The sequence below is a fragment of the Microtus ochrogaster genome, linkage group LG3 (assembly GCF_000317375.1).
Source record: "Microtus ochrogaster isolate Prairie Vole_2 linkage group LG3, MicOch1.0, whole genome shotgun sequence".
Classification (NCBI taxonomy): domain Eukaryota; kingdom Metazoa; phylum Chordata; class Mammalia; order Rodentia; family Cricetidae; genus Microtus; species Microtus ochrogaster.
In genome coordinates, this window is record NC_022029.1 from 13,440,584 (window position 1) to 13,461,398 (window position 20,815).

At 43.2% G+C, this 20,815-nt stretch overlaps 1 protein-coding gene across 2 annotated transcripts in view; it reads right to left on the reverse strand.

Annotated features, from left to right (window-relative positions):
• Herc3 (HECT and RLD domain containing E3 ubiquitin protein ligase 3) overlaps window positions 1-20,815 on the reverse strand; it is a 121,450-nt gene that overhangs the window by 89,334 nt on the left and 11,301 nt on the right. For both annotated transcript variants that reach the window (XM_026785959.1, XM_005360562.2), the window contains exon 2: window positions 19,369-19,629. In XM_026785959.1, the coding sequence (XP_026641760.1) occupies window positions 19,369-19,609 (241 nt within the window). In that variant the 5' untranslated portion in view covers window positions 19,610-19,629. The remainder of the gene's footprint in view (window positions 1-19,368; window positions 19,630-20,815) is intronic.

Consider the following 20,815-nt stretch of genomic DNA (forward strand, 5'->3'; position numbering starts at 1 on the left):
TTGTCTCTCTGAGTTTGGCATATTTACTTAACATGAGCCTCTCCAGTTTCATTTTCTTCTACATGCCCAATCCATCCTAAATATAGATAGATATAGATACAGTTGGACCCATCATATATGTATGTATGTGTGTATGTGTGTGTTTATGTGCATGGACCTATATACATGTAGGGGCCCATCATATATATGTATATATACATACATAATACATACATGCATGCATGCATACACACATGTATGGACCAAAAAAAGCAATAGTGAAAGTTCTGTAGCATCTGAAATCAAATTATGCTGCTGAAGTATAGGACCAGTGAAACAGAAAAAAGGCCTGTATAGCAATGTAGAATAGAAAATCCAGAAATACCACTGCCATTTGAGTTTTCAATAAAGGTGCTAAAAACATATGGTCGAAAACAGAGTTTCTTTAACAAGTAGTAGAAGACTGAAACTATATCCCTACCTTAGGGCCTATTTTAAAAAAAAAAACGATTTAATCTAGGTGTAGTAGCACAATCCTGTAGCCCTAGCCCTGAAGAAGTGGAAGCAGACAAATCAGGAGTTCAAAGTCATTGCTGCTGTATACTGAGTTCAAGGGTCAGTCTGGTTACATGTGACTTTGACTCAAAAAATAATTAAATAAAGTTACCAAAAATTGGTTCAAAGACCTTCATGTAAGACCTATAATTGTGATACTGGTGCAGGTAAACGTGGGGAGAGATACTTTATGATGTAAGCATGGGCAGTGACTTTCTCGTTAGGACTTAGGTTGTTGAGGACACAGTGAGAACTGACAGGTAGGACTGTATCTAAGTACAAGGCTTCTGTGCAACAGAGCGAACCACTACCAGCAAAGGCACACCCAGAGAACAAGGGAAACCCGTTACCATGTGTTCATGTGACAGAGGATCAATCACCAAAATACATAACAAATTATAAAAATTAAATGCCAGAGGGACAAATAATGCAGTTAATAGATGGCTGGATGAATAAGGGATGCAGTTACTGGATGGATGAAGGAATTAACAGCCATTTCTCAAAGAAGTAGTTCAAGTGGCCAATGAGCAAACGAAACAGTTTCATCTTTAGCTTTCAGGAAATTGTAAATCACTTCTACACTGAAACCATTCCAAACTAGTCAGAATGGCTAGCGCCAAGAGAACAATATGCCAGAGAGGCTGGGCAAGGACACGGAGATACTGGTAGATACTGGTGGTGGGAATGAACTTAGTACAGCAATTGAGGAGGGGTCTCCAAAAACTAAAACTAGAACTTCCTTCCACACGATCCAGTTGTACCATTTTGGATGTGTATCAGAAAGAGTCAAAGACAGCATGATAATAGAGGTAACCCTCATGTATATTAATCTAAGGACTATTTTAATAGACAGGTCATGGAACCATTTTGATACCTATCAGCCGATGAACGGCTGTGAAAATGTAGCACACACTCAATACATGCTCATGCTCACACACACATGATGAGGCAGAAAGACTGTCAGAGCCAGGGGATCAGGGACTTTGCTGTGATATTGTAACTAGTCTAACCAAAGTGACTGTCCAAACAGAAACTGAACAAATGTGCCAAATCAAACTGGATGGAAAAAAGCCTACAAGGCCTCAATCCTACATAAAAATCTGCAGGCAACTGAGTAGAGCTGGGACCAGAGAAGTGGTTTTCCCCAGCGAAGAGCACAGCAATTGGTTATCTAGTGCCAATGGTTAGTCCTGAAAACACAGATACAAGTAACATTTCTTAGACTCAACAGGTTATATTTAGGAAGATGTATGTATATACCTACATATATGCGTGCAATAACAACTGATTTTAAAAACAGGCCATGAATTTGAAGAAGAGCAGGCAGGAATATATGGGAGGGTTTAGAGGGAGCAAAGACAATGGAAAAATGTTGTAATTAAAATATAGTCTCAAAAATAACATTAAAAAAAAGTCTTCCAAATCTCTGGTTGTAGGGGTTTGGGAGATAGGGGCTGTTTTAAGTGGGATTGTTTTCCTAGTTCTGTCTTATTATTTGTGTAGGAAAAAAAAAGATATTTAATTTTGTATGTTGATTTTTTTAAAAACTTTTCTTACAATGTTGATCAAAAGAATTTGGTGGAATTATTAGAGTCTTTGGGGTGTAGGACCATAGTAACACCAGCAAATATGCGCTGCTTGATTTCTTCTCATCTTCTGCCTTGTGCCTCTTTCTCTTGCGGTGTTGCTCTGGTTAAGATCTCAAGCACCGTACAGAAGAATGGTGGCAGACCCTTGCCTTGTTACGGATTTTGGAAAAACTGCTATTTCCCCATTATGTGGCCTTGTGATTCTTTCATTCCTAGTTCCTTCAGGGCTGTTATCATGAAGAGGAGCTGAATGCTCATCAATGGAGTCTACTCTGTCTACTGAAATGACCATGGAGTGTTCTGCCCTCCATACAGTAATGTATTCCAGTGCATGTTTGCTGTGCTGATGAAGTCAGTGTGCAGGCGTTGTACTGTTGATCAGGGAAATGGGTCTTTAGTCTCCTGTGTTGCTGTTGTAACCTTATCCAATTTGGACACTAAAATAACACTGGCTTCATGAATAAGTTGGGAAGTTTTCATTTCCTCTGTATTTTGTGGAATTTTTTAAGGAACGCTGTGCTGACAGTCTGGCAGAAACCAGCAGTGAATCAAGCTGGACCAGGCTTTGTTGATAGATTCCTTACTAGCTGTTTAGTCTCTTTGCTTGCTACTGTATTTAGATTTTCTTTTTTCTATACTCTTAGTTTAATTTGGGAAGGTCCTATGTATCTAGAAACTTCTAGATTTTCTTATTTACTGAAATAGAAGTTTTCCCAATGTCCCCTAACGAGCCTCTGTGTTTCAGTGGAATCTTAGTCACCGTTTTCCTTTCTAACTCTGTCGTGTCCTCATCCATCCTTTGGTCAGTGTGGCGAGGGGTTTGACCATGGGTTCAATCCGTTCAAAGACTCACTGTTGCCCACTCTTCCTGTCGCCCTTTCTCTTTCCGTGTCCCTAGTCACACTTCTTCCTCTTCCCTCACAAGTTACGGAGTCACTGCTGATCTTCAGGCCTTCACAGCTGTAAACATCTCTCTCCGGCTACTCTCACTATACAGGACAGTTCTGTACGTTATTTTCATTTTATTTGATTCTAGGATGGTTTTTTTTTCAGTCTCTTCAATGAGCAGTTGACCATTCAAATGCTTCATTTAAGCTCCAACTTCATATATTTTTATAATTTCTACTGTTAATTTCTAATTTTATCTTATGATGATGTGATAAAAGGTGCTCTAATTTTCTATTTATGCTTGTTTTATGTCTAATATATGACCCGTTTTAGAGAAAGTCCCATGAATTGCTGAGAAAAATGTATATTCTGAAGTTGTAGATGTGATTTAAGCCCTCTTAATCTACAGTGTTATGCTGTTTAACCCCAAAATGTTTCGTTCATGACTTGTGGGTGTAGTCTAGGTGACCTAATTAAGGTGGGGTATTTAAGTTATTCTCTATTATTGTATCGGGGTTCATCTGAGCCTTTATGCTCAGTAGTTTTTGTTTTAGAAACGTGGTCTACCAAATGTTCAGGGAATATGTTTATAAAATGTGGGTCACCTTGATGGATGATCACCTTCATCAATCTTAAGAGACCTTCATTATCTTTTCTAACAATGGACTGGAGTCTGCAATACCAGAAAAATCCAGTATAACTGTTTGCTTTTAGATTCTGTTGACTTGTAATCTCCCCCCCCCCCCACCACCTTATCCCTTTCATGCTGGGCTTATCTTCATCAACAAGGTGAGTTTGCTACAGACAGAAAACAACTGTGTCTTGTTTTCACATCCAAATCCCACATGGGCATGCCTGTGTTTACCGTCTCTACCGTCTGTGGCTCAGACTTAATGACTATGAACTCTTTTAACTCATGATTATTATGAGGTCTTTATTCTCCCTTCAGTTCCAAGAGGCAGCTTTGCTGCCTACAGGAATGGAGGCTGGCAGTTATTTTCTTCCAGGACCTGAAGGAGACCATTCCATGCCCTCCTGCTTTGGGGATACTAAGAGAAGTCTTCTGCTACTGATGTGTTTGTCTTCTCTCTCTCTCTCTCTCTCTCTCTCTCTCTCTCTCTCTCTCTCTCTCTCTCTCCTCTCTCTCTCGGATACCTGTATATGTGACCTGTAATCTTCCTCTCACAGCTTGCAACAGTTGTTCATGGTGGTAGTCTATATCACTGATGTTTTACCACACCAATACACAGACATTCTTTAATGGTCTTGTCTTTTTGAAGTTCTAAAAGTCTCCCTTAAATGTCTACCTCTTTTCCAAGAATTGGGAATTTTTATCCTTTAATTTTATGGAATGTTTTCTGTGCCTTTAAATTGTGCATCTTCTTCTTGTAGGTCCATGGCTCCCAAAGCTGATCTTTTAGTGGTATTTCAGAGGTCTTAGAAGTTCGGTACACCCTTCATTGGTCCTCTGCTGTTCTGTGGATTTTTGGATGCCTCTCTGCTGTTGCTGTCCCCTGATATCCTGCCTCCCACAGGACTTAGTGGGTCAGTGAGACTTTTTCAATTGAGCTTTTTATTTGACTGAACTTCTCATTTCCAATTCTTCAATTTGATCTTTTTCTAAGGGTTTTAGTTATTTTGAATTGTTTGTCACTTTTAAAAAAATTGTGACAGTGTTTCTAGTCCTGACCCTGAACTTCTGATCCTCCTACCTCTACTCCCTGAGTGCTTGGATTACAGGTGTGCATTATCCCACCTGGTTTATACAATGCCACAGACTCAACCAAGGGCCTCGTGCCGACAACTCAAGAACCTCACCGACTGAACTGTATCTCCAGCCCCTTCATCACTCTTAATTTTTTTTTTTAATCTCATGTTCATGGGTGTTTTGCCTGTATGTGTGTCTGTGCACTGTGTGTGTACAGTACCCATGGAGGCCAGAAGAGGGCAAAGGCTCCCCAGGAACAGGAGTTAAGAAGGTTGTCAACCATCACATGGGTGCTGGGAATCTAACCAGGTCCTCTGCAATAGCAGTAAGTGCTCTTCACCCTGAGTCATCTCTCCAGTCAACCCCCAACCACTTTTATATCTCACATCATCCTCCTAGTTTTCATTCAGCTATTCACTTGCATTTGCTTTGAGTCTGTTCTGGTGCTTCTTCACACTCTTCTTGTATTTGCTGATCGTTCTCATCATCAATCTTTTGAATTCTTTATACATCATCCACTTCACTATCGCTGGATTTGATTGCTACAGCATTTTGAACTTTTGGAGGACTCATGGTGCCTTGGTCCCTTATCCCGTATTTCTTGTGTTTCTAAACTGAGATTTATGCATCTGGAGCCATGTTCCTAGTTTAAACTTCTGAACTCCCAGATTATGTCACTTGGGTTATTTGCCAAAATTCAGGAAGAACTACACTGTAGCAGGTTTGGGGTATGGTTTCTCAGAACTGTGCTTCAATAGTTAAACTCTCAGCCGGCGCCCTCAATGTGCCAGGCATGATCCCGGCACTACGCCCAGAGAAGGAACCTGAGTGCAAAGGAACCCAATTACAACTCCGGTAACATGGGGAAGAGAACAAGACAATACTACGTGAAGGAAGAAGATACTACTTAGACTAGGATTATGAAAAGATAAAAACAATACTAGAGGACAATACTAAAAGACATAAAAAATTAGAGCGAAATGTAATAGGAGGAAGCAAAGAACAGAAAAGAGTTAGAGCAGATCCAAGAAAAATAAAGCAAATAATAAAAATAATGAAAAAATTAAAAGCAGGAAATACTAGGAGAAAAAAGAACAGAAAAGTGTCTAGATGAAGAACAAAATAATAAAAATCAAAAGAAAAAAAGGAGACAGAATTTAAAAGTAAATATTAAAGCTAGGAATGGAGGTTCATGTCTAGAGTCACAGCACTCTGGAGGCTGAGGCCAGACTTGGCCCTGTGGTGAAAACCAGTCTCAAGAAAACAAGTAGCAAAACAGAAATTAGATATTACAAAGGGACATGGAAGAGGAATACAAAGGACACAGAAAAATGAAAACACACAAAAGTAGAATTTGCATGTAAATATTTAAAATAATTGACCTAAGCAATATCAAAACAGTCTCTACAGAAAAAAAAAAAAAAAAGGATTTTAATGGTGCCATAAAAAGGAGAGGGTAGCTAAAAGGAGGACAGGTTTCCCCTAAGGAGGTCAATCATGTGGCTGTTTTGGCCATGCACCAACCGTTCAGTGCAGGGTCCGTGTGTCATTGCGAGTCCTCATTTTGCCTTTTTGGTGTTCATGTAGCAACCACAGGCTATGTCATGTGGCCAGAAAGTCATGGTTACCCTGTGCTGTCTTGTTCTTCAAGACAGGATGGGGCAGGCCACAAGCTTTCAGCCTGCTGGGCCTAGTCTCCAGCACCTTGAGTGTCCCATGATGGGACAGCTCAACCCTATGGGGATGCTGGGACCTACACCTGAGGGGGAATGCTTGCATGCTGCACTTTGGGTTTGTGAACGTTCTACTAGTTGGGATCCACACACTGTGACCCACGGGCTCATTCTCCTCCTTCCAGAGCTCGGGCAACCACTCCCTCTGCTGAGTTTTCATTTTAAGCTTCCCTACTGATACCTGTTAGAGTTTTAGTATAAACTGTGCTCAGAGGCTCACAGGTCTGAACAGGTGGGCCCTAATGATGAGGCTGCCTCAGGGTTTGTGCAGTGTTTGGTAGTAAGCCCTAGACAGAGGATGTGGATTACCAAGGGGCAGCCACTGAGGGTTATACTTCTGAACTTCCTCTGGCCTGGACACTTTCTCTCTGTTTATTCTGCTGAAATACAGGCCAGCTGTCTCAGTACACTCCAGATCTTGTATCTCTTCTCTCATCCCACCAAAGCTCTATGAGTGACTGCAGCACCTGCTTAAGACCAACATGGAAGGCTGAAATTCAAACTGACTCCCAGGACACAGACAGAGCTGCACATCATAAAAACTGACCCGCAGGCCGGGCGGTGATGGCGCACGCCTTTAATCCCAGCACTCGGGAGGCAGAGGCAGGCGGATCTCTGTGAGTTCGAGACCAGCCTGGTCTACAAGAGCTAGTTCCAGGACAGGCTCCAAAACCACAGAGAAACCCTGTCTCGAAAAACCAAAAAAAAAAAAAACTGACCCGCAGCAAGTGGGTAGATATGTCAATGCCTGCCTTAAAGCCAGGCTTGCAGGCAAGGAAGAAAGCCCCCAGCAGAGCTGTAACACACTATCACTACTACGAACATCCACTAGGTCACTAGTGGGCCCATGCACACGGTTGACGTTGAGTGTACTCAGAACAACCAATAACCCAACAACTGGAATAAAAAAACATCACTGAGAGCCACAGCAGCAGACTAGATCAAGCAAAAGAATGTAAAAAGAAGTCAAAGAACTGACTCACCTAGAAAGGAAGGGAATTCAAAAGTGAATAGAACGCCACATTTAAGCACGGTATACTTGCCTATGACGTCAGTAATAAAAGGGAAATGCCAAGGGTTGAGGGTTCAGGGATAGCTGGAGGCTGACTCAAAAGGAAAATCGACTGATAAGGAAGAAGCAGAGCTGACAGAACAGCCTTCAAGGAACAAATCGTTGCAATTCCACAGGAAGACAAAGAAATGGAGAAAGCCACGGGAGATACACACACACACACACACACACAAACATACATATACATCTGTGTGCACATATACATATATTAATATATAATTAAATACACACACATATATATATAAAATAACTAAAACTTGCCAATACTCAGGAACAATAGTGCATCACAACTCCAATTAGATTTCACTTAGTCAAAAGTCAAAGACAAAGAAGCAAGAACAGTTTTCAAGCCACATAGAATCAGAGTGACAGATTTCCAGGTAGAAGCCTAGCAGGTCAGGAGAAAAGAGGATGATACATCAGAGATATACAACAGCAGGTATGGATCAAACTAAGCATCCAACAACGGATGTGTGAATAACATAAATTTGGAATTTATGCATAGTAAGATATTATTTAGCCATAAAAGGATGAAATTCTGTGGTATGGGGAAATACGGATGAGTTTGGAAGATACTATGTTAGGTGAATAAGTCAGGCACAAAACCAACTTTGTAGACTCTCAAGTAAATATGGAAGCTATGCACATTGATTCGACAGAAATGGAGCAGAACAGTGGATACCAGAGAAAATGAAGGGATCAGGGAGATGAGGGGACAGAGAGAGAAAGGCCAATAGCGGAAGGGTGCAGTTGGAGAGAAGAAATAAACACCATGCAGGGTGTTCGGGAAAAAAAGGTATCAACGATCTGAGCTAACACTGAACCCTTCATCCTACGATACCAACCTACCAGGCAAGATATGCCCACTGGCGCAACAGTGCCATGCCTGTTCAACAAGCACACTCTAGATCAGATCTGATGCCTGCTCCACAGAAGGGAATTCATGCCTGGCACCAGAAACACGGTCAAAACACGTGGTTAGGCAAGTCATAGGCCCTAGGGCAGAATCTATAGATGCTGGTTTGCCTTCATGTTGTCAAACTGCCATCTAAACATTTATGTTATGTCCATCTATCTGGCTGCTTTTACCTTGGTCAGAGAAGCTTCTCATTGCAGTGGGTAATTGTTAAAATAACAAAATGTAGCCACACTGTAACTTTTCTATTGCTTGAAAGATTTTGCTGGAGTATATAAGCTGTAAGGGAAAAACCAAAGGAAGAGAGAAGGAAAACACACAGCAGTAAAGATACTGAAGGAAAGATGTAGAAGGAAGTCATCAGGGAAGCAGAGGAAGGGACACATCAGGGCAGAAGAACAGAACAAAAAAGAAAAGGGCAGAACAAGGACAAAAAGGATAAGAAAATTAAAAAGAAGCTTCTAATCCCTCAAAAGAACTCTGTATGTGTTCTTGCCCATCTCTGCCTATCATTCCCAGTCTCTGGCCTGCAAAAGGCTGGACCCTCTATACTAGGGAAACCAGGAAAAGTTATACACACAAGCTCATCTCTCCAAAGGAAAGAGATGTTTACCTGTCTCCTACCTAGAATGCTAAGGCCAGGTTTCACCCAAATTCCATTGAATATTATGCTTGTTTATCCCAGACTTTCCAGCCCTGCATCTTGGGTATTGCTTCTCAGTCCATCCTTATGAGACATATCATGTGTACTTTACAACAACCCAAGTAACTGTTCTCTTTCGTCCACGCCAATCCTGACTCCGACAGGAACTATGTTTACTTCAGCCATTCTCTATAGACCCTTATTCTGAGCACTGTTTGTAAGCCAAACAGAACACATCTTTCTGGAAGAAGCTGTGTGTACTTTCTACAGAGTTTCAATGTAAACAAACATGTCTTAAGCTTTGTTGACTGAACTGTCATCAGGAAATCTTTCCAAAATTGTACTGTACACAAAGACAGCTAAAATAAATGTCTGGTGTCAGACTCTAGAAGTCTGAACCAACACTAGCTAACTAAATCATATTGAAACAGATTTCCTTCTTGCCTCTTGATGATCATCATTTCCCTGACGGCCATAAGCACCTGCAGGGACCCCAAAATTTATGATGACAAACTCTTGATTCTGATAGAGCCAGGCTGTTTCTTAATATATCAGCCTGGGTATTTAGTTGGCAGATACTTTACAGCTCTTTGAAATTCTCTGTAAGCTAATGTTGCTGTTTTGGAATATTACTTTAACTAGGCAAAGATGTGTTGCATTTGTTTATGCTGTGGAATATTATTTTAGCTATGTGAAGGTGTGTTGCATTTGTTTCTGCTGCCTTTGTTAGCAATGGAAAGATAAGTGACATTTGTTTAATTATGTAAAGATGTGTTGCATTTGTTTCACCTTGCCTGCCTAAGGCACCTGATTGGTCTACTAAGAAGCTAAATGGCCAATAGTTAGGCAGAAGAGGGATAGGCAGGGCTGGTAGGCAGAGAGAAGGAGGAGGAGAGATAGAGGAAGAAGGAAGGGGACACACCCCAGGCCAGAAGCCAGACAGACAGACAGACATGAGAAGCAGTGAAAGTCAGGCATACAGAAATAAAGGTTAAAAAAACCCACTCAGATAAAGAGAAACAAATTAAAATAAGACCCAAGATAAGGCCAAGCATTCATAAATAATAAATAAGTCTCTGTGTTGTGATTTGCGAGCTGGTTGGTGGCCCAAAAGAAAGTCTATTACATGTGCCAGCATTTATTATTTGACACATTATCTAACATTATTAAAATATATGTTGAAATTTCTTCTGTATAATACAATAACTCTCTTATAATTTCATGATGCTACAACAAAGTTCCTAAAGCTGGGTAACTTATATAGTAATAAGGTTTATCACTTCAGTGCCTGGGGTACCCAAACAACACAATGTCTGGGTTATGACCTCCTGGACGACACCACAGCTTGCTTGCTGGCCAGCCAGCCGGGCCCTATTGATGGGCTCCAGTCCTAAAGGGAAAAGGCAGAGTTTCTGAGGATAACACATGCACGTGTGCACACACATACTCATATACATTGTTTAAAAAATATGCAGCTGTCAACAGTTGTCTAATGATCCTATCAATGAAAGGAGAATTGCTATCCCTTTTTGTTAACAAAGTATCTTATTTACATTTAGTGTTTAGCTAGTAGGTTAAAAAAAATTCAAACTTCTTTGTGATCAAGTTTATTATATCTTCTTTCTTTTTTTCTGGAAGAAACAGAAACTTTCTGGAACAGAAAGTAAATGTAAGCAGGGAAAACAAACCGAGAATAAAATCCTATCAGGAAGACCTAGTCAAACTGAGACGTTTGTGTGGGAGCTGGAGAGATGGCTCAGTGGTTAGAGCATTGGCTGTTTCTGCAGAAGACCCTGGTTACTACCCAGCACCCACACGGGTGCCTTACAACCGCCTGTAACTCCAGCTCCACAGAATCTGATGCCTCCCTCTGACTTCCATGGACACCAGATACACAACTGGTCCATAAACACACAGGCAGGCAAACACTTAAAATAAATAAACAAATATTTTTCATTAAAGATTTATCAAAATCCAATTGTCATTCCCAAATTTAACTCTTTTGTCCTTTACATATACTTCAGACAATAATACTGACCTAATTTAGAGCCATTGTGAGGATTAATGTGCTTTATAATGCTAATCATAGCATGGACGATGACAGCGTATGATAGGTATAAACAGTCTTGCGATGACAAGCAGAGCCTCTTATTTGGATGCAAGCCGCTGGCTATTTTCTAAAATAATGCTAATTACAAAACACCAATAACTCCTCGCATAAAGACGTTAGCTAATTAATAAGCATATATTTTCTAAAATCTCAACTGTCTTTAAAGAAAGTAGGATGGCTGTCACAGGCAGAAAACAGTCACTTAGGATCAACCCCACCAGAAGGTGGTCTACCCACCCACTAAAGATTAGCATTGGCTTGATTACTGTCACCATCCCCATCAGAGGGGTTATGCAACTTCCTGGGCCACCTGCCACTCAAATGGAAAAGCAAGGGGAGTGTTGAATTCAGACATTTCCCATGGTGACTTCTGCCTTCAACACCAGAGTTACACTCTTCAATAACACAGAGTCAGTATCGGATCACTTCTGTCTCCTTTCAGCTCAGCTAATGCGCTTTTCACCAAGAACTTTGTCACATCCTCCAGACGCCAAGAGCACCCAGAAGCCCCAGCTGAAAGCCGAGCAGCAGTCCCACTTCTGGGAACTGAGACTTTTGGACGTTCTTCTTTATAAACCTCATTCATCAAGCAGCAGAGCCATTCCATTCAGTGCTGGCATTATGGAAGTGCTCAGATGGAATACAAAATGTGTATGAATTGGCTTAAATTCCCTACAGGAAAGGAAGAAATTAACCAGGAGGAAGTGCAAAGAAAGAAGCCTAGCTGTGACTCAAACCTGGCATTAGGGATTTGTCATAGAGTGTCACCCTTGGGGTTCCCTACAAAAGGTTTCCAGAGCAGAAGTCTAACAGAATCAAATTCAATTACATTTATTGTACCTACCACACTTCCTGCCTATTCAAAACAGGAAATGTTAAAAGATATTCATACAAATTCAGACATCCCTAATAATACAAGGATTAGCTTATACCAAAGTCGCATCCCTGGTGCTACAAGTCATAACATTACAGAGTAATTGCTCAGTCATCTTTTCATGAGTGACTTATCAAAGCCAAGAGCTTTGGTAAAGGCTTTTAAAGCAAAAGGCAAGGCTCTTTGGCATTGTTGCCTTGTGAATAAAGTGGCTGTTTTTTGCTGTAGACTTTCACTGTTGCTAACTCCCTTTCCGTTACATATTTGGGAATTAATTCCCTAGTTCAGAAGTTCCCCACTGCCAGGCCTTGTTCCTCTCTCCTACGTAAATGCAGAAATCTGCCTTCCTGCAAATTATCTTAATCAACAGACATTCAGTCAGTGTTTAGGGTCCAGGAAAACAGAATCCCATTTAAGATATTCATAGATCTTCAAGGGCATTACTACCTGTCCAAGCTGCTGCTCTGTTTTACCCCACAACACCCAGGATCAGAACCACTGACAACAGTGTAGCCCGGAACTGATCATTTAGAGGCCTGGGTCTCTTCTTTGCTTAGAGCAGTAAGTCTAACTCTAGACCTAGGCCCGTAGAAACTGCAGTGTCAGCTTGCACTCCCACCAGCAAATTCAGGAGTGTTCCTTTTACCCCACAACCTCTCCAGCATAAGATGTCATCAGTGTTTTTGATCTTGGCCATTCTTACAGGAAAATGAATACAGCCCCTTTGGATATCAGTATGGTGATTTCTCAGAAAATTAGGACACAACCTTCCTCAAGAGCCAGCAATATCACTTTTGGGTATATACCTAAAGGATGTTCAATCGTACCACAAGGACATGTGCTCAACTATGTTCATAGCAGCATTGTTTGTCATAGCCAGAACCTGGAAACAACCTAAATGCCCCTCGACCAAAGAATGGATAAGGAAAATGTGGTACATTTACACAATGGGATACCACACAGCAGAAAAAAATAACGGCATCTTGAAATTTGCAGGCAAATGGATGGATCTAGAAAACATCATATTTAGTGAGGTGACCCAGACCTAGAGAGACAAATATATCTACTCACTCATAAGTGGTTTTTAGACATAAAGCAAAGAAAACCAGCCTACAAATCACAATCCCAGAGAACCCAGACAACAATGAGGCCCCTAAGAGAAACATACATGGCTCTAATCTACATGGGAAGTAGAAAAAGACAAGATCTCCTGAGTAAACTGGGAGCATGGGGACCATGGGAGAGGGTAGAGGGGAGGGGAGAGGTATAGAGGGGAGCAGAGAAAAATGTATAGCTCAATAAAATCAATATAAAAAAAACTTCAAAAAAAAAAAAGAAGAAAGAAAGAAAAACTGCAGTGTCTGTTGTATGCGCTTATCCAGAGACGTTAGCTTTCCCCAGGTTGCTTGGTTACCTGGTAGCCTCTATTCATGCTGAGAGAAAAGTGGCGCGCTGATTTAAACAATCTGTGCCCTGTTCATAATTTTACTGAAAATAAACCTTTTTATTTTACCTTTTATCTACTACTCTGATAGTGCAGTGCACTAACCTTCCTCTCTAGAACCCCCTGATTATTTAATTCCTTTCTTAACTAACTTTCTCATAGGGCTTGCTCTCGTGCGCGCTCTCTCTCTCTCTCTCTCTCTCTCTCTCTCTCTCTCTCTCTCTCTCTCCTTCTGTGTTTGTGTGTGTATGTGTGTGTGTCTGTCAAAACCTTATCTGATTTTCTATGGGGCAAAAGAATTCCAGCCCTGGAACCTGCTAGGGCTGGGGAACTGCTGGTTTTGAGGATATCTATTACTGGGAACGTTTGTAACGGGTAGAACAAAAATGAAGAGAGAAAGATGGAGAAAAATAAAGAAACATGAACAGACGATTCCCATTGTGAGTAGACTTCTTTACCCTCGGACTTGTAGCCCCACTCTGCTCATCCTGGCATCTTTAACTGAACCCCATTACCCTGGAAATCAGTGTGTGTGAAAAAGTAACGGGTGGGATGCTGACAGTGGGGTGGGATCACAGAGGGACAGTGAGGTGGGATCACGGAGGGACAGTGAGGGGCGGGATCACGGAGGGACAGTGAGGGGCGGGATGCTGACAGTGGGGTGGGATCAATGGACACAAACAAAAGTTTCTACTGAGCTTATGAAAAATATTTCAATATCTATTTTTTCACTTATAAATTAAGTTGCTTATAAAAATATAATTTGAGCAGGGAAAACTCATTTTGCTTGTTTGTCTTACTATAAAGGACAGGGAACACACAAGTCTCCCTATACCACCAGTTCTGTAACTCTATGTCTTAGAAAATTATGGATAAACTATGGACAAGAGCATAAAGGAATTAGTAATAATCCTACAATGCCTCTAATCAGTAGAGCTACCTCAGTGGGGAGAGGGTGCGCCCGATACGAGAATGTAGGGTGGAGAAAGAAGGAAAGGCACAATGCAGAAGAGCCAGACCCCATGAGAGCTGGCCACTGGGTTTTGATGAGACTCAGTAAGCTGTTAGGAAAATACTTCCAGTTATCTCAGGTCTGCTTGTCCTCGGCCTATTTACAAATGGATTTCTTGCAGACACACACACACGCCCCTAAACAATAACCCTCCACTCCTTAAACAATTCTACAGACTCCTGGGCACAGCCATATTTGGCCTATCCTTGAAAACCCACTTCTTGCAGTTTGACCACTGGCTCATAGGTTAACAGCATGCACTGCTCTCGCAGAAGACCTGAGTGAGGTTCCCAGCACCCACACTGCAGTCCACAACCACCTAGAACTACATTCTAGGGGATCCGATACCTTCTTCCGGCCCCCATGGGCAACTGAACTCATATACACATAACCCCATGTGTATACACACACATAGTAATTCTTCAGAAAGAAACCACCCCTTCCAGTCACATACAGGACGGAGGTGCAGTACTGATTGGAGAGGCTGATAAACGACAGTCTGAGGAAACCATGGAGCCGCAAGGCATCTACAGCAACACATATTCTCAAAGAGGAAAAGAAATCCATTCTCGGGTGTCTGTAGAAGGTATCAAAAGCCAAGCCTGTGTGTCAGTTACAGACAAAGGGAGTAAACAACCCTGACAGCTGGCGGGACAGACTGAAGGCACAAGGCCAAACCAAGGACCTCCGTCCTGAGACCTCCCAACTTCCCTCCTTGGCAGGTCAGATTCAATAGCTCCTTGAGCCACTGGATTTCCAAGACACGACGTTTTAGGCAAAGCAGCGAGTCTTATACGGCTACATCAGACATCTACACTGCTGTAGGTGTTATGATGCAATGAATATTGACAAAAAACAAGACTCCATTCTCACCTTCTTTGCAGCCAGAAAAGGGCACATGAACTATTTCTGCGTCTAAGATCTCAAAGCCCATGAGAATAACTCCAACTCACTTCTCAACACGTTCTCGAAGCCTTGATGTACACCATCACATACTTAGTCTGAGAAAGCTTCATACTCCCAAGGCAACTGACCGGTGTAATGTGAACTGACACCTCAACCTGGTCCTCATAAGAACACCCTCCCGGCAAAGGGCTTCCATGCCGTTTCCTCCCCAGTGCCACCTGAAGGTCCATTCTGATGCCAGGAAAACAAGGTCACTCCCCTTCCGTTCTTTCCCCCACTACAGGAGACTGAATCCAGACTCTTGTGCATGCTAGTCAAGTGTTCTATGTGCAAATTTGTATCCACAGCCCTCTACAGTCCTTCTCTGTCTAGTAGCTCACCACGTAAGGATTCCCAACAAGCACAGAGAGCAAGCAAGCTCAATCTCTTTCTTTCACTCATTAAAAATAAATCCCATGGGGCCCAGATTTAGAACACCATGAAAAAGTTAAAGCGAGAGAGGGAGGCACCCACCCACACATCTCTCCATTCAGAGGCACTATTCCACAGTTGCTGGAGAGTTTATAATTAACATACTCGCTTAACTTGGAACAGAAATTTCCCGATTCCCTTGTAATCTACACAGGGGTATGACTGACCACAAAGTTAGATCACAGGTAGGATCAGCATCCCTGGCTGACTCCAAAGGCCTTCTTGGTGTTCCCTCTCTGGTTTTCTGCATTCAGCCAGTCTTGACTGTGGCAGATGCTGGCCTAACTCAAGTACACGCAGACAGAGAGCTGCTCCGAACCGTTCACTTCCTTCCAGAGGCCCAGGGGGTTGCCACAGGCTCCATGAACTAACTCTATACCGAGGATCTGTGAAAACGTGAGAGTGCATTCCCACCTCTTTACTATAGTGGAGTCTTCTAAAGATGGCTGCCATCAGTGTGCTACCTGGTTTCTGTTTCTTTTCCTACCTGCTGCCACCCTAGGATCTAAGGCAAAGTTGCAGCGAGAGACACGTGCACCCCACCTTTACAGTGAAAACAGCTACCAGTACAGGACCGTGTACAACGGTGAGGGTGGCAAGAACACGTAATCCCAGCTCCTGGGAGGTTGAGACAGGAGCTCAGCTGTTCGAGCTTCACAGGAAGTTTACCTGTAGCTGGAAGATGTGTCAAAAACAACAATTACTCCCCCCCCCCAAACCGACAATACCAGAACAAGAAGTCTCCTTCTTTGACAGAAAGGGGAACTGAAACTCAGAAAGGATCCTGTCCAGGGCTACACTTATTTCCTGATAGTAAAAAGAGCAGGCCAACTCTCACACTCTCAGCTCAGGCATCCGGTCTTATAATTCCAGAGACAGGTCAGAGTTTTTCATCTGCTAGAGAACTGCAAAGATCATGCATGACTCCTGACGTTTGAGATAGGGCCGGGAGATATTACATTAACCAACAGCACAGACCACCTCCAGAGTGGACAAGCAGATCAGACAGGGTTAAGCAAACCCTGCACTAGGCTACCTGGCTTTGCTATCTTTATTACTAAAATGACCATTCAGCTCCCAGAATACTCTCCTGCAAGAGTTGGCCAGGTGAGCACAGTCCTTCAAGATGGGCATGGGTGTAGTAATAGGAGCGGCGGGGTGCTTCCCGCCACTCCGGCCGCCTCCGGCTAGCTTTACCAGAAATAATTACACAGACACTGTATTCATTTAATCACTGCTTGACCATTCCCTAAGATGAGCAGGGTCCGAGCTGCCACACACCCCTATAGGAATCCACTGTTCCTCTCACCTAAAGAGACGGGATGTTAATGAACTTAAGGTGAGACAGTGAGCTGTGAAGGACCGAGAAAAACATCTGCATTTTTCATGTTTTCCACCAAGAAGACTATCAGTAAAAAAATAAAAAATTTCCCACTGCCTTCAAGGTAGTTATATATTATGCTAATAGCTAAAACATAATAAATACAACTTATGCATTTATTGACAGTTTTCACTGACTGTTTTGTACTGCACAGAACAATCAATCATTTGAACGCTTTTCATAGTAGGAGCATCGTGTAAAAGGACGTTGTGGACAGGTAAGTCTACAAACCCATTCTTCAAAATCCCAAGAATCGTGGCAACAGCTTAGGAAAGCTGCAATTACACCCACACAAACACAAACAGTGGGCACTTTGCACATGGGGACTCGGGGGGCAGACAGTAAACAAGGGGAGGGCCGCTGAGCATACTCACACACTTCATAATTTGGGGCAGAGGACTCGGTTTCACAATGCCCAGGCTGCCTTCAACGTGCTTTATAACTGAACACAGCCTTGAAATCTGGGACCTCTTGCCTCTACCACTCAAGTGCTAAGATTATATGTATTCACCATCAAACCCCACATAAATCCTGTAGTCTGTTGTTTTCAAGTGTTCAACATGAAGTCACAACTACAAATTAAGGTTGACATTTGGGCGGAGAAACAGCAGGGACAGCAGGGCATAGCCACATGCCATAGGATAAAGTATATACAGAGGAAACAACATAAATCAGGTCACCTGATGCAATTTCCCTCAATGAATACAGATAAGCCCTCCTGAATCCTCCAGGCCCACAGATGTTGGGTGCCTGGTCTTCTCTCTTTTACAGAATTATGCGAATTTATGTTTGTCTGTGTGAGTATGTGCCACACGTGTGCCTAGAGAGCAGGAAAAAGGCGTTGGGTCCTCTAGAGCTGGAGTGGGAGTGAGAGGAGGTTCTGAGCCAGCCGGCATGGGTGCCGGGGAGAGCAGCAGCTCTCTCAACCACCGCCGGGTCTCTTCAGCCCCCTCGGCTGTTCTTCAGTAAGGCTTCCGTGTCTAGACGTGATCTGGGCTGCGTGAAAGGAACAACAGGGAGCAAAGACTCTGGCTTATGGACCGCGGTCACAGTCCAGGAGGCTCACCTCCGCACTACCACTCCAAGGTCACGAGCCGACACTCTGTGGCCACTGAGTGTCAACTCTAGGCTCTATATGATAAAGTGAGAAGGTGGGGACCCTAATGAACGCCCGCCTTTTCAGCTGAGCCTTTCCTACCCTTATCATGAGCCTCAGCCCAGCACCAGGGCACCTGTCCACCCACGTCCTGGTCAGCACTCTGTACTCGGTAACACACACACACACACACACACACCTGTCTACCCAAACCCTGGCATACACTCTGTACTCGGCAACTCAGCAACAGACAGACAGATAGACACACACCTATCTACCAAATCCTGGCGTACACTCTGTACTCAGCAACTCAGCAATAGACAGACAGACAGACAGACAGACACACACACACACACACACACACACACACACACCTGTCTACCCAAACCCTGGCATAAACTCTGTACTCGGCACTAGATAGACAGACAGACACACACATACCTGTCTACCCAAACCCTGGCATATACTCTGTACTCAGCAATAGACAGACAGACAGACACACACACACAGGCTCATGGGTCAAACATTGACTCCGTCCTGCTCTGCCCACCTCACCCCTCCACCCCACCCCAGTCTATCCGGTCACAGCCTGCACCCAAACATCCACGCAGCACTTGCCACAAGGATCACAGTCCTACCTCGTCACTGCATCCCTCATCTCTGCCGCAAAGTCCCACACAGCGCTAAGCACTGAGTGCTTCCCGAAAGCATGTTGCAGAAAGGAAAGAACGAAGAGGTAATCGGGAGGAAAACTTCAGATGCTGAGCACGTGAGGACTCCGTTGAAAATGGCCACATCTTAACTTTCACTGATTTGCATGTTATATAATAAGTTTAAAAGAAGAAACTCCATTTTTCCATTCCACATCTTAAATTAGACACAGGTCAGTGGGGAATGCCGGAGCTCCTCCGAAGACAGCGGCGTGGGAAGGAATGACCCACTACCATCTGCCGTAGCGGTGCCCTGCTAACCAAGCAGGAGTGGCACTCACCTGGTTTGTTGCCTTCCCTCTCATGGCCAAGCTGCCCCTTGGTGTTCACACCACACGTGTAAACCTCTCCATCCTCCAGCAGGAACACGGAGTGGTTTCCTCCACACGCCACTTCCTTGATGCTTCTGTCTGACACAAAGCGGCACACCTGGGGCTCAGCCACGATCCCTCCTCCTCGCAGGTTGGAACTGATGCCTGGTTGGCCCAGAGACCAATACCCCCAACATAACATTGTTCTCATCCTTCAGAGAGTCATAGAGTCTGGAAGACAGTTTTGTTTAAAAAAAAAAAAAAGGAGGGAGGAGGTAAGGAAAAAAAATTAAAAAACAAGTTTTAAAATGTCAGAAGAAATCAAGTAACAAATTCAACCAATAAAAATAAAATAACCCTCCCATGTGAGCAAAAGATGTGATAGTTGTAGAAAATGGAACAAAATCCATTACTTTTGTGATAATTAAAAATGGTGTTCATCACATCTTGCATACTTAAACAAAACACATTAATATTGTCAAAAGTAGCTACAAGTCATAAAGATGCTGTTTTGCATTTTATTAAGCACTTAAAATGAAATTTTAGATAAATCTCCCTTACAACACTGAGTGAGCATGTCAATGGCAGGAAGCAGACATTCTGCACACCACTAGGCAGAGATGGGGTGAGCGCACCTCATACTTTCTGAGGGCCCTTCCTTCTGCACACTCTCTGCCTTTTTAAAAAATTGCTTTTATTTGAGCCATCCTGTTAGACAGACCTACTACTACTAGCTCCATCCACAGCATGTTGTCACTTGAGTCAGTAAAGAACGAGGAAACTATGCTCTTGCCTCCCATCCATCACCAAAACTTGAGTCATGCTTCCTACCTGAAAGCAGGCCCTCTGCAGAAATCAGCACTGCGTCCCCTGGGCCTGCTTCCTATGACACGGGTACTCCTCTACCTCTTCCTCCTCATCCAACAACGCCTTCAGGTGGCTGACACCCTGAACTGCAGACTAACACAGGCTTCTTCCATATAGCAGGACACCAACTTTGACTGGCTGACTACTGCAGACACTAGATCCCTAAGTTTTAAAAATATGTACCCAGAAAAGCACGCTTTTTCAAACAAATAAAACCAAAATCTCCTCCCTCTCTACCGGTTCATAAGCATCAGGTGGCTAAATGAGGTGGAGTCCTCCTATTGCTAAGAGAAACACAAAATGGTGGGCCTGCTTTAGAGAAGGGCAGGTCTGCTCTAGAGAAGGTTGGAGCTACTCCAGAGAAGGGCAGGGCTGCTCTGGGGAAGGGTGGGCCTGCTCTAGAGAAGGGCGGGGCTGCTCTAGAGAAGGGTGGAGCTACTCCAGAGAAGGGCGGGGCTGCTCTGGGGAAGGGCGGGGCTGCTCTGGGGAAGGGTGGGCCTGCTTTAGAGAAGGGCGGGGCTGCTCTGGGGAAGGGTGGAGCTGCTCTGGG